The following is a 14397-nucleotide window of genomic DNA, read 5'->3' as shown; positions in this document are numbered from 1 at the left end:
CTTACAGTATTTGTGTTTCATATCTATATAAGTATTTCTCTATAACACAGAATTTAATTAATGACTAAATGCTGTGTATACACTGATTTATTTTTGGCAGCCTGCCACATACTGACTTTCTTTTTTTTTCTATTTCAAATGGGTAAAATTTTATTTAATTCTAGAGCTCCATGCAGCGCATTGATTCTCTCAGCCCCTCCTTGGCCCTCTCTCTACCGCCACAAATCTAATCTTAAATGTCATCAGATTTTGATTTAAATGTTGCTTAATATTGATCGGTGCAGGTTTAGTGGAGACCCACCCGCCATGAACCAGTGAAAACTATCTGTATATATTTAAATCTGAATCAAGTATTGAATCCGTTATCTCTTCATATCAAAGCTATTTACATAATCCATTTACATAACTGAGAGAACAAAAGAATTTTCAAGAGCATGGCACTTGCTGTCCTCTACATGATTTGCATTTGTAAGTGCTTGCTCACCACACTTGTCCATCGCCCCTCAGCTGACAGGACTTTGTCACATTTGCACTTTTCTGAGTGCTCATTTAATGATGAGCAACGTGCCCACCATTACGGAATGCCTGTTTTGATTCCCCATGCTGACAAACCCACTTGGAAGCAGAAACTGGGGGACATAAGTCTATACTGTCATCAGGGAGGAGGAGGGAATGAATAAGAGGATTTTTATAAATTTGAGGACTGGAAAATGCAGATATTTAATACACATGGAGCCACTAAATAGAAACAAGTAACAAAATCCAACTTTACTTGTGATGAATGGTTCAAAAGGGAATAAACATGACACGGGCTATTAGTTTTAGAGCCACGTAGCATTGCAAAATCAATTTGTCTGACCAGTGAATCATAAGTGCCACTATAGGTGGCTATAACAATTTCAAATGCGTAACATTGAAGTTATGACTTTATGTACTCTAATAGCCAGAATCACACCACTTCTGGCATGGAGTTGCAACAGAGTTATAGATTAAATTCTTTTATATATCTGAAAAGCTTGGTAAGACTGACATATGCCATTTTCAATTGTCAGAACTGCAAATGTGACACAACAAACAACTATGAACTTTCGTTCATTTCTGTTTTGTCATGTTTCATGTCACACTCCCAGGTTCCCCGTTTTCTTGCTGTTGACTGTAGCGACAACAGCTAGAGAAACTGTTAAAATGTTTCACTTCACAGGCAAAATCCATCACCAAAAACTTACTGATGATTACTAATGGTTACTGGTGCTTACTGATGTTGTTTTTTACTATCAACTAATGGGATTTTAAACAGATGTGGTCATGATGCAAAACATTTTAATTTGATAATCAGTTTATTTTATTTAATCAGCCTCTGAAAGAAAGATTCAGAGCTCTTGTCCCATCTGATATTAACATTTCAATAACTTTTTCTATTCTCTGCACATTCCTAGAGTAGCCTTTTCACCTCGGGCTCAAGATGGCAGTGCTAAGTATGAATTATTTGTAGACTATTGGTGGATCCGGTTAAAGGGGCAGATCCAGGAATTTTTTTCATCACTTTCCTTAACATTGTGAAATAAATCATTTATGTTATCAGACTGCTTCCTTTTTCCTTTTATCTTTCTATTATAAGAGCTAGGCAGACATGCAGGATTGGTTGGCCTTGGCAGAGGTATACTATGCACTGAATGCCATTCTAGTTGATTATATTTTGCCTCATTCTGACACAGTGCTATCCTTTGAGGCATATGAAACATGCCAATTTCTGATAAATAGAAAACATAATCTTGCTTAAGCCGGCTTTCATTAACATCACAGATTTGTCTGCAACGGCACATCTTTCTCTGGGCTCCTTGCAGATATTTTTCACATACGGATAAGCTTAATAAAGAATAATAAAGAATTAAACAAAAGCAAAAGAAAATGTCAGTTAAGTCAGTATATCTTTTCACCAACTGTCATACTGTTGAGTACTGTAACAGTTTGAGACGTGTCTGTTTATTTTGGGTATGTAAAACCTTCCATAAATGATCAGTACATGAAAGGAAGAAAAACTTCACTAAAAAAATGATCATTTTGAATGTCCAGCCTAAATTAATGTATATGGATGCATTTGCAGTTAATGTCCTTGTCTAAACCAAAGAAATCACAAACATAGTCTGAATCTTGTGTTACAGAAAGAATTCTGTCTAAAACCCTGATGAAGGCAATTGATAAAACTACAGTTTAGTGCTGGCATCAGTATGTGCAGTACATGATTCAAAATTCGTAGAACCTTCTTTGGAATAGTAAATTAATAGGTCTGAATATAATTCTGCTGTAATTATAAAGCCCCAGAGCCTAAATGGGTGTCTCTCTCATTCTGTCCTTCTCTCTGCGTTGGTCTCTGTCTTTGCTCTGTTGCCATGGTACCTCAGCGCCTCACCTCTTTAATCTGTTTTTGTGCTCCTGTTTAAGGCTTCGTCACCTGAACCCAAAGCAGCGCAGACAGCAGCAGCCGCAGCAGCAGCAGAAGCAGAGCCTGAATCACAAGATGAAGTCTTTGGTAAGAGGTCGAAACATGCCTTGAATTTGAATTTACATGCATATTGACATTTTTTTTTACGCTTACATACATGTTTTTATACTTTTAGCTGTTTAAGTAATGTGTCAAAGAGGGTTAGTGTCAAGCATAACCAGGCAAATCCACCACTCGTGAGCAGACCGGAGAATGGCTTCCACTTCAGAAACTCAACCACTGTCAGTAGCATCTCTTCCACTGCCAAATGTCACTGATGATTTCTCAGTGACTCCTGTATTAGAATTGCTTGTGTAAAAGCCTTAGTAGCCTCTAGGACTTAAGGGTCCACTTACTAATCAGCAAATGTGAGCTAGTGCAGAGTGAATATAATGCAATAAAAGTATAAAGTTTTTTGGTAGTTTCTCAAGCGGCTCTTGCCAAGGCCTTAGTCATAAAGCACAATGGAAAGCAGAGAAATGTTTTACCAAGAAATCAGTGGAACCTTGAGCGGCAGCCTTAAACCCACATTGACACGGTAGCTTCCTTTGACTCAATATCTGTTTTGTTGGCAACAATGAAAAGCTGCTGCTTCACAGAGTCTGCTAATCCTGCTGCGTGACATTTGTTTGGACTGAGCAGTCTGGCTGGTGCAAAGTTAGCACTTACTAATGATGAATGAAACTTAGTGGTTTGTGGAAGCCAACTATTCCATATAATGAGAAAATCTCAGTGCTCCATTCCACCCCAAAGTTTCATTTCTCACGGTTTAAACCTTAGAGAAGTTTTCACTCAGTCACATTCATTGTGATGTGTTTGGTTTTAAAGGCTAAAAAGTTCCTTTGTAATACTGCAGCTCAGCAGATGAGGGCAGAGTCTGATGCACAACAGAGGTCATCTGTAGGTTGGCACTAAGCTGGCTGATTTCAGTGCTAGGTTCTTTTACAAAATAGGATGAGGGGGATTATCCCTGAGGCCAAAAGAAAATTGCCATTGCTAGTGCAAATATGCTGAATTCTTTTTTTTTTTTTTAATGAGGGGACAACTCTGATTTAATTCTAATCAACGGCAAATTAAATTGGACTTTCTGCTCAGACACACTGTATACTGTAACTTAAGCAAACTGCATACATAATAGACCAAGCTACATAAAATAATACAGAAGACAAGCTCAGTCAAGACTGATATTAAATTCCAGGTTTACAAGACTTTTCCCTTGAAACAACCATCCCCAATGTCTTTTTTTTTTCCTCCCGTGAATTAAACCATTAGTGTCTCTGAAGCTTCCGTTGGCTCTTGTCAACTTTGATGATAGGAGCTGGGTGAAGATGCAGCCTCAGGGGCTTCCCAGGGTGAAGGAAATGATTTTTTTTCCCCCTCTCGCATACAATATGTGCTGTGGCCAAACACCCAGAGCCAAACATCATCTGCAGACTTATAGTGTGTCGGCTTCTCATAGCTCTCATACCTGGCCAACAAAAGTAATCAGCAGGCAGAAGTTTGGGAGAGGGAAAGTTAGTTGTTCATTCTACAGGAGAAGAAAGCCCTCAAGACACCGACCACATTTGTCTAAGAGGAGCACCGAATGTTAGAGAGATAGGAGATGGAAGACAAGTGCAGCCTGTTTTCTCGCCTCTGTGTCAGTCTCAATTGTTTTCAGGGTGAGCTGAGGTGAAATACAGCAGAGGGAAAGGATTTGGCCATGTGAACTGACTACAGTAGGACAAGAGATAATAGTTTGCTTGTATTAGCTTCTCTGAGTGTTCAACTCAGTGTTCTTCAACTCTGCTCATATCCAATATTATTTGCCAGTAATAATCTTTCAACAGCCATTTTGAGGGTTAAAACATCCAGAGCATTGCCATGACCTCTCTTCTTCATAGGGTATAATAGCCACTGAACCCTAACAGGCAGATACAGTGTCTTCAGAGAACCCCCAGAAATGATAAAAAAAATATGAAAGATTCACAGTCCCCCATGTGAAACAACTAACAATTCAATTTTCTGTCTGTTCTGTCGCTACCATTATCAGCACCACTACTACAGCTACAACCATTATAATCAACGACTACTACTTCTGCTAGGTGCTAAATCATTTTCATGCTAAAATTGCATTTCAGGGGAGATTAGCTTTAACATTGCAAGAGCTGCAGTTTTAATTTGATTATAACTCACTTCAGCAACTGTTGATTTTGATTTTGTCAGCAGCTAATTAATGCTAATTTTATGAGCCAGCTAAATTACAAAATGGAACTCTTGGCTGCCTCTACATGCTGGTAACTCTACTATTTAACTTAGCCAAAGAGACTGACTAAAGGAGATATTTTGTGGTATGAATAGAAAAGGAATGGACAGGTTTTTCATACATACATAATAGCTGAACATTTATGTGGGTGTTATAAATACATATAACACCACTTTTTAATCTCATATTTGAAAGTATGTGAATAGTTAATGTCATGTTTAATGCTAAAGTCTTACTAAATGTTAGCTAAAGTAGTCAAATCAAGTCTAGAAAAACAAGCTATTACTAATTAGAAGTTGCAGTAAAAAAAAAAAAACTGGACATTTTGCAACATGCCACTGCATCATTTTTTCACATTATTATTCTGTATAAACAAGATGCATTTGTGATTGTGCTAATTACAAACACAGTATGTAAACTGCCAATACAGGCCTGGAGTTTAATTTATGGAAGAATAATCAGTGTAAGTGAGTAAATAATCAGAATATCAATTGGATAATAGTCAGAAAAATGCCATTTGATATTTTCCCTAGTTTGTTCAGCCATAACTATAGATATGGAGGAATCTAATCTAATTGCATCTTTTCCATTGGTCCAGGTCTTTTGGTACGCAGTCAGAGCAGTATTGATTGATTACACAACAAATACAAAATCATTCAAACTGCATTAGAGAGTGATAGGCACTAACCAACTGATTTTCAAAGAAAGGTCAATATTGACTTCATATAACACGAAACCAATTTATCAGCCTTACTGTACTGTTTTTCTATACGTATGTACATACATGTACTCATAATTGAATTTGTGTGTCTGTATTGATGTCATGTCATGGCAGCATGTGCAGCGGGAAACATACAGTACTAAAGAACCATCACTCTTTCTTACTGTTTTCACCTGATTTTTTATTATCATCAGCAAAGTTATACCTCACAGAGACCTTATGAGATCGATCTGTTAGCCACTCAATACTTTGTTTCTCCTTCAGCTAATTAATGTCCCTTGTGTTAAACACTTGTCATTGATCAGCATGGAGCAGACTTAACGGATCCACCGCTGACACAAGTGATATTTCAAAGCAGCCACCCACACAACACAGTTTCATCACTTGTAGTATCCAGACATGAAATTATGTAGCATACTGTGGGTTACTCTATGAGTAACCAGGGTTTTTTTTTTTTTGTTGTTTTTTTTGCTTGACCTTTAAATTTACCCATGATGAACTGCTGTTATTTTCCTATGCTGGTCTCTAGTTTAGCCTCAGCTTCCTTGTATAGATTGTTCTGCCAGCTCATGATGAAAACACAAATGAATTAGGATGCAGATGTAAGTGGTGATCTCTTTACAGTGGGAGGTAAGCAACAGCCTAAGATGTGATCTTAGTGCAGTTATTGAGGCTTTCTAAGAAATTTGCTTCAAAGTGAACACTATTGAGCTGTACCCACACCATGAAGAGAGATAATGAGCTTGGAATTTAGATTGGTTAATCTGGCAAATTAAGACAGGTGAGTAAAAGCTTAGAAGCTGTAGTTAAAGAGCAGTTTGTACTAATTAAGGTTTGGTAGAGGGATAAGTGGAAATCAAAGCTCTGTCATAGTGTGTGTTATCTGGTAGCTACTGATCAAAAAGCTGCCTCAAAATATGTTGGTATTGATGTGCAGATTGATGTTTAATGTTTAACTGGTTCTTCACTCAGTCAGGGCTGTTCTTAGATAGTGTGTAAAAATTGAATTTTCTTCTCAATTTCTAACTCAGACTGAGGGAACATTGCTGTTAAACTACATTTGAATCCTTCCTCTCACCTGTGCACCAAGGCTGAACTAATTTAGCACCATTAGGTTGATTCAGGGTGCAGGCAAAAGAAAATAAAAGGAATTTCCACCAAATTGACACGGTGTGAGTGGTTTATGACGGGCAGGTTAGCGGTGCTTTATTGGAGCTTGTTTTGGTGTGGTTGTCATCAGCAGGCGTCATGACTCATCCCGGCCTGTCCAGTGTCTGGGGATGTCTCCATGCAGCACTTCCTGTTTGCAGTGCTTTTCCACTAAAGGGCAAACACCACCATCAGCTGTGCGGCTGTTAAAAGCCCATTACGGCTCCATTACCTGGCCCAGCCTGCAGCAGGCCCCCACTCAGCAAAACAGACCCCCTCTATCTGTCTGTCTGTCTGCCTGTTCCGTCCTGACTCTGTCTGGGTCACTGTTTCTTCTTCATCACAGGGTGAACTGAGGAGAAGTGAACAGCACTTGTGGATAGAAACCCAGGAGATCCAGAGAAAAATGAGATGGACTTAGCAGTGGTTGCCTGATCAAACATTGTAGGTAGCTGGAGGGGGCATATGGATGGTTTTGTATGCCCATTACTGTCAGCACATCTGACCATAGAAGATGATAGGCTTAGACAGTGCTCTCATATAAGATGTGCGGGTAGCAATTTGCTTTTTTCTGGCCCTTTAAAGACCACTCCCTGTCAATGCTTGATTTTTATCTACAGTGTACTGATTAAGTGTTTCTTGTCAGACAGTGGGGATTAATAATTCTCTTTCAGAACTACTCAAGACAGCAAAAAAGTTTCTTGACTGTGTTTCGGAGTAAAATTGTTAATGCTGGCTTCACACCAAATGCCCAAAGACAGCACTGATGCAGCATGTAATCCTACGAACTAGCTACCAAGGATCAGAATACAAACAATCACAATGATATTATTCCTGGTGTCCTTTCTAATGCATACTTTATATTTTTTTACCCAAAACCCAGTAATTCAGAAAGGCACACATTTAACCTTTTCTCCATTTATCTCTACAATAAGATTTGTGCCATCATGATTTCTGCCTTCTGTTAATGCCCTTTGATATGAGTCGTGGAGTTCAGTGGAGTGGAATGGGAAGCCTTCACAAAATTTCCATAAATAAGTTCAAACTTATAAGGACAGAGACTTACCATCTATTAGCTGTAAGGCTGTTAGGTTCGAAGTAAAAACAAGGGCACCAGAGAGTTTTGGTCCAAGCAACTGGCTTGAAAAGATTAGCTTTTCTTTGTAATTAGTTTGTTTTTGTGCTTCAGTCTCCAACCACATTCATGAAGAAGACTTTAATGAGATGAATCAATACAGGTTACCTGAGCTCTTACATTGTAGGTCAATCTGTTCTCATACAAAAGACTTGGTTGTAAAGAAAATAGTTTTAAAAGCTTGACAGCTGAGTATTAGAGGAGCTAAGACCACGTAGTAGCAATGTAAAATGTATTTCTGTTTATTCCTATGTATGTATTCTTTAAGAATACATCTAAGCACACTAAAGCCTTTAAAGCAAATTAAATCCTCCCAGTATCAGTATTGTTTCACCACAGGAAAGAGAGAGGAGAGCCAGAAACCAGACAGAAAGTCAAGTACATTCAGTCAGCAACAGATCACTTCTGAGTGGGCCCTGAAGGCATCTTTTTTAGCTTTACATCACACTATCTGGGAAAAAAAAACAAACCAAAAATAAACTATGCATTGTCTGTGAAGATCTAATCCTGCGTTTCTGCTGAAGACTTTGTCTCGGAAAGTCTGCATGATAAGAATGCTGGGAAAGTTGATGCAGTAATATTCTCTAGCTATAACAGTGGCTTGGAGCACCCTCCAGGATTTAATGAATGAAGGACAAAATATGACTGGGATGGGATTATTCAGACACAAGAGTGAACAGCAAAAAAAAAAAAAAAAAGGGGGGGGGGGGCAGTAGATGCACAACAAAAACATACAGACACAAATTCCCTTTGTTCCCTTACTGGATTCATAAAACTTAAAAATATTTTTTATTATATCTTGAAAAAAGCCCAGTTATAAAAGCAATTCTTCAGGAAAACTAATATTGTTATACAACCTACTGTATACTCCATATTGGTGTTATTAAACTAATATATAAAAATTCTCAGCTCATTTAAATGTAACATATTTTAGATTTAACTCAACTGTAAACCACACATAAACCTAGTCCATGTGGGACAGTGCCACAAGATGAAGACACAGTTGTAGTACCTTAACAAAAAACTGAAAAAATGTATATATTAATAATAAATTCATAAAGCTAGATTATTTAAAGTTCCTTGAAATTTCCCTGTGGAGTTTTTGACCTCTAATAGCGCAATGGGGCTGTTTTTCTATTAGGAAAATTACAAGCTTGTAAACAAGGATGTACACAATGCTGTATTTGAAATACTTGAAAAACCAGCTTGGCAGTGTTTTATGAGCAAAGAAATGCTTTTGACACATTGGTTAGAATTCAAGGATACACACAGTGCACTTTAGTCAGTAAACATAACTTTTGTTTCTTCACAAGAAAACTACACCAGGCAGCTCCTGGGTAATTTGACAATTGGTGGTAATGGCAAGTGTGTTAAAATTGGCACACCAGAGAAAATGACACATCAGCATTAGTTTGCTGGAGTCTGACATGCCTTTAATGACTAATGCAGCAGAGAAAGGTGAAGGTGGTGTATGTGTTTACAGTTCACCCAAAGATTCCACTGTTTTAATAATGAAGAATAAAAGAAGACAGTCACAAATGATACAACAATACTGAACTTGTGATCAGACATTGTCTTCTGCAGTACGTTAAATCCACACATGTATCAGCTTCTCGCTTCCTCATCTAGTGCACTAATACTTGTATTGTTTCCTGTGAAACCCAATTTGAATCTTGTACAGGAAAGGCGATCTCCACCAGTAACAATGAAAGGTATTATATAGAGAGACAGTTACAGAATGCAAATACATTGAATGGCTATTGTTGGAAGAAAGAGAAGACTTTCCCCAGATAGTTGAAGAATGGAGGACTAGAACTAGAATTTCACATCGCGATGTGAAGAACAACCCCCTTACAACACAACAAAGATAACTGCATTTTCTTCCCAAATCATAGCTTTATCATCAGTGACAAAGTGACCATAACAAAATGCGAGACGATTCCACAGTGAAAACTGAAGATCAGTTTTCACTGTGGAATCATCCCCTCTCAAGGTCACACTTGAGCCTCTATCAAGGAAATTGAATGATACTGGTGTGAGCCAGTTATCACTTACTTCATACACTACATGCCTCCCATCTAATTGCATTTGGGACCTCCTGGCCACTCTTGAAATCTTAAGGGTGGAACAGGCTGCCTCAGATTGCAGTGATTTGGTCCAAGCCTGGCAGGGTTACTCAGAGTGCTCTTCTTTACTACTGGCTGAGAGGGAGCAGGGGGAGGATCTAAGCCTCACCAACCTCTCTGTTGGCTCATTACTAACTCTGTAGAGAAGCCTCTGAAAACACAGATCAACTAGTAATGAAAACAGAATCAGAACATACTCTGAAAATGTGATTTTCCCCTGTGAAGTCTTGTGAATATTTAATATCTGCCTTAGTTTCTGAGGATGGAGAGCTGGATGATGGAGTTAATGCAGCATTATGTGTGATGTACACAGCTGGGTCTATTTACTGACATGCCCTTTATCTGGCCCGTAGAGCTTCCTCTGCTTTTGTCTGTAATTGTATTTTTTGTCCTTATTCTGCTGGCTTTTCTCTTTGCTGTAAACAACAAGCATTATATTTTTTCAGTGGATGAAAGAGCAGAACAAGAAAACTATTAAGGATTTTTGGTTCATCACATACAGCTTGCTTCATAACACACATATCCTACATCTGTGAAGAAATAACCTCATAGATCCACTAGTTGTATAGCTAAATACCCTTATGTCTTTCATCATGACCTACATAAAAACAAAATGAGTATTCTTTGGAATAATCTTATAGGCTACAGATTGTTCACAAGAGGCAGCTGTTCAGGCAAGGCCAGGTTATCTGTAGAACACATTTTATGCACAACTGCAAATTTAAGCACTTTATATAATACATTAAATACACTAAAATTGAAATATACCATTAAATATTAAAATTAAAATCAAAATGCTCAGTCAAAGGCATAGAGAATGCGAGAGTTTTAGACATGGATTTAAAGGTAATCAAAGTAGGGGCGAGCAGTATGTTTGACATTTAACATATTTGTCACCCTAATCTCCAGCAGCTTCTCAAATAGAAATACAGTTCAGCTTGTCAAGTGTTAACTGTCTTTTCAGAGCTAACTAGTCTTTAATTAAGCCTGCATTCACCTTTTTTTGTCCACTTGGGAATACAACAGCAACATAATATCACCATTCAAAACTTGATATGGAGCATGTCTTTGCAAAAAATGGTTTATTTACACGTAACTGTGATCTGATCTGTCCTTGGTGTGTCATTGTTGGTGTGACATTATACATTATTCCTCCTGATCAATACTTCAACATGAACATTTTTATGCAGATGACACAATTTAATATGTCTCCACTCCAATCCAGGCTCTAATTTATCCTCTGATTGCCTTTGATGCTTTCCAATTGCCACTTTTCAATCATAGACTTGCTTTAAATTGCTTTAAACAGAGCCCAGGACATGGTGTTCTCCACATCCATCATGAGTGTTGCCAAGCCCCCCCCCCCCAGCATTAAAACTGAAAACTTAAAACAGAACCCATATATCTCTTGTTTAGTCATATAAAGTCATATTTGCTTTGACAGCATTTAAGATTCATGTTCAACATTTGTCTTAAATTTAAAAAAATAAGTAAAGGAATCAAGTTTTTTTACTATTTAAAAATCATAACACTAATCATAACAGCCCTGTTTATTATGGTGCATTACACTTTATCACTAATGATATATTTTTTTACTCATCATTGTTCCCTCTATCACAGAGTTGGATGGGCTTTTTTGTTGACAAGAAGGACTAATTATGTCTTGATATTCATCTACAGCATAAAGCCTTGCTGTTACAGCTCACAAACCACCTTACATCTCTTCTCTCAGTTCAGTCTTGTAACTACAGTTACTACTTACATACTACTCTTGGTGGGATCATCACTACAAGTAACACCTTTCACATTACACATAGTCATTCGATCCATTGCTAATATAAGAATATTGATTATGAAAGCTTTAAACAACAGATGTGAATAATACAAATAGTTCCTGATTACATAGTCAACACTGAGTTACTCTTAATTGCTAATTGTTGTCATTTAAATTGACTAGTGCATATTAGAGAATAAATATCACTGTGTAAACTGTCAAAATCATAAAGAGAAATATTGCTTACTTTATATCCTCCCCACTAGCGCTGAGCAATTTATCGAATTTTAACTGAAGTCGCGATTTGAACTAAAGCGATTTGCAAACCACAAAGATTGTGATTATTTTTTAAAAACATAATGTCAGTGGACAAGTCATTACACTATTTTAGCAGCCACACAGTTCACACACAGAGCACTGCTGGAGCAACAGAGCAACAGGCTTTTAACTTCACAACCAAATCTTGTCTTAAATTGACCAAATCACAGAACTAACTAACTGTGGAGTTACTTAATGGAAGCTTAGGGCAGAGCGACAGTATGATGCAGGTAGTTTGACGCTGATTCTCTCCGTTGTGGTGTCAGGTGAATTCTACCTGCTGAGAGCTGCATGCCAGACGTGAGAATGGAAGCAGTTTAAGCAGAAACTGCTGGTGTTTTGACAAGTTTAAACTGGTTGAAAGTGTCAGCAGGCCAGAAAGAGAGGTACCAAAGTTATTGCTGCTGCTGCAATATTATGAAGTTGCAAAATAACCAGTTTAGCCGAGAAGGAGAGAGAGAGAAATAATCAACTAGCTAACCTTAAGTTAGATTCATATTTGTATTTTATACCGGGACCAATCCCACAGAGTTTTTATCAGCTGTGTCTGTCTCTACTGGCTCGCTGTCTACCTGTCAATCTCCTGTCATTCCCCTTCAGTGTATCAGCATTTGAAAAATCACCACCACCATGTGTGATGCAGTATGATGTAAAGTTACTCCAAAGAAGGCAGGCGAGTGTAGTGCTGCTGTTTGTTTTGTGAGAATTGTTCTATGGTTCATTATGTGTATGTTGAATACCATTTTTGTCAGATTCAATGCATTTTAGTTTGGATATTTTCATTCTCATCCTTGAATTAGTACATGGAGCAGGCGATATTTCAGTGATCTCTTAGGGGTAATGCTCCATCACATTTTACATGTATATAGTTAATCCTGGACAAAAGCTTGACTTTCAAAAATGATGTTGCAAATCAAATTGCAATCGGAATTTCCGTCAGTAAAATCGCAATCAGACATTTTCCCAAAATCGTTCAGTCCTACTCTCTACCTGCTGTGTTTGCCTTCCACTAGACCCTCACTGATTGACCCTATTTGCTAATCTAGCATCTATACCAAAATTGTGCTTTTTTTGCATGCAGGTTTTGCTGGTTCACATCTCTCTGTACGTATTATATGTAACCATTGCTGACTGCGCATACAACACAGCACTGAGAGTGTGTGAGTTTGGTCCTGTACATTTGTCAGTTGTACACATATAAAAGTGCAGTGGCTCAGTCATTTGTCTCTGTGGCGGAGGCTGACACTAGCTGGTACCGGCCCTGGCACTGCCAACATGAAGCACCTCCTCTCATTCCCTCTCAAAAGCTCTGATTGTTAAAGGGCAGCATCCATCAACTGGACCAGTGTTCTTTGGTTTGACACCATTGTTCAGATTCTCCCCTTCTGTCCCCTCTCACCTCGCTTTCTCGCCTCTGATCTCTTCCTCTTTCTTTCAGGTTTTTTTCCTCTCTCTGTCAGATGGTTGAATTAATCTCAAGATCACTCGAACATGCAATAACTACATCAATGCATGCACATTTTCTTATCAGCTGTCAAATGTGATCATGTTTATACAGGCATCTGTGCTCTGTAGTCCCTGATTAATTTCATGTAGGCACACACCATCTCTCTGTGCATTCTGCTTCTGTGTGTTTATGTGCCATGTTGTCAGAGATTGTGCCTCAGTGTGGCCATGAGTTCAGGAGACCACGTCATCTGGTCTCGACCATCTGGCAGGACAATCACTGAGTGTATGTGTGTGTATTAGCAGCTGGGTTTGTGGCTACAAGAGTCCAAGGGGAGGGGATGATGGGTAACCACATACAAGCACTAACGTAGCTACTGCATCCCATATGTCAGACAAGATGAACTGGAGTCCTTTCCCCTCAGAGGAACACAACAAACACAGCTTAAAGTGGAAATGCAGCTGGGATGAGCAAGTATCTGTGGCCGTGTTTAGACATCATATGTTTTATCTAGAAACATCCCAACTGTGTCTGGATCCAGCTGAGATAGATTACAGCTCACACCTGGCAGTAGATTGCGTCTCAAGTGCGTCTTGATTGACTGCTTGTCATCAGATTTTGCTTCGCTGCTCACTTTGATTTGTATCTAATGGAGCACTCTGACAGATGCCAAACAGAGAAAGAGCCACATTTTATGACTATCTGGTAGCTCATCTTGGGTCCAAATTAAAAATTCTTGGCATTGGGAAATCATCTGTGTCAAGAAGGTTTATCACGTTACATGCACAGATGACCAAGAGATCCTTCAGCATAGCTATGGACATATTTTCATTCATATTTCATTGCACACATATGTGATCACATGTGGTTGGCCCACTGCCATGTGTGTGCCTGAGCAATTTGATCTCAATTATTCTATCCACCATTTACTTTAAGCTGCTTCATGCATCTTGGGCAAATATTGAAAAATATTTAAATGCAGCTAATAATGAATAAAGAT

General features: G+C 38.3%; 1 protein-coding gene across 1 annotated transcript in view; it reads left to right on the top strand.

Annotated features, from left to right (window-relative positions):
- Positions 1-14397, top strand: part of mbpb (myelin basic protein b) — a 46072-nt gene that overhangs the window by 22285 nt on the left and 9390 nt on the right. The window contains exon 3 of the mRNA XM_018683570.2: positions 2443-2530. Coding sequence (XP_018539086.1) covers positions 2443-2530 — 88 coding nt within the window. The remainder of the gene's footprint in view (positions 1-2442; positions 2531-14397) is intronic.

Source organism: Lates calcarifer, linkage group LG15 (genome assembly GCF_001640805.2).
Source record: "Lates calcarifer isolate ASB-BC8 linkage group LG15, TLL_Latcal_v3, whole genome shotgun sequence".
Taxonomy (NCBI): domain Eukaryota; kingdom Metazoa; phylum Chordata; class Actinopteri; family Centropomidae; genus Lates; species Lates calcarifer.
The sequence above is the reverse complement of the archived record's forward strand: the minus strand, read 5'-3'. Positions and strand labels throughout refer to the sequence as shown.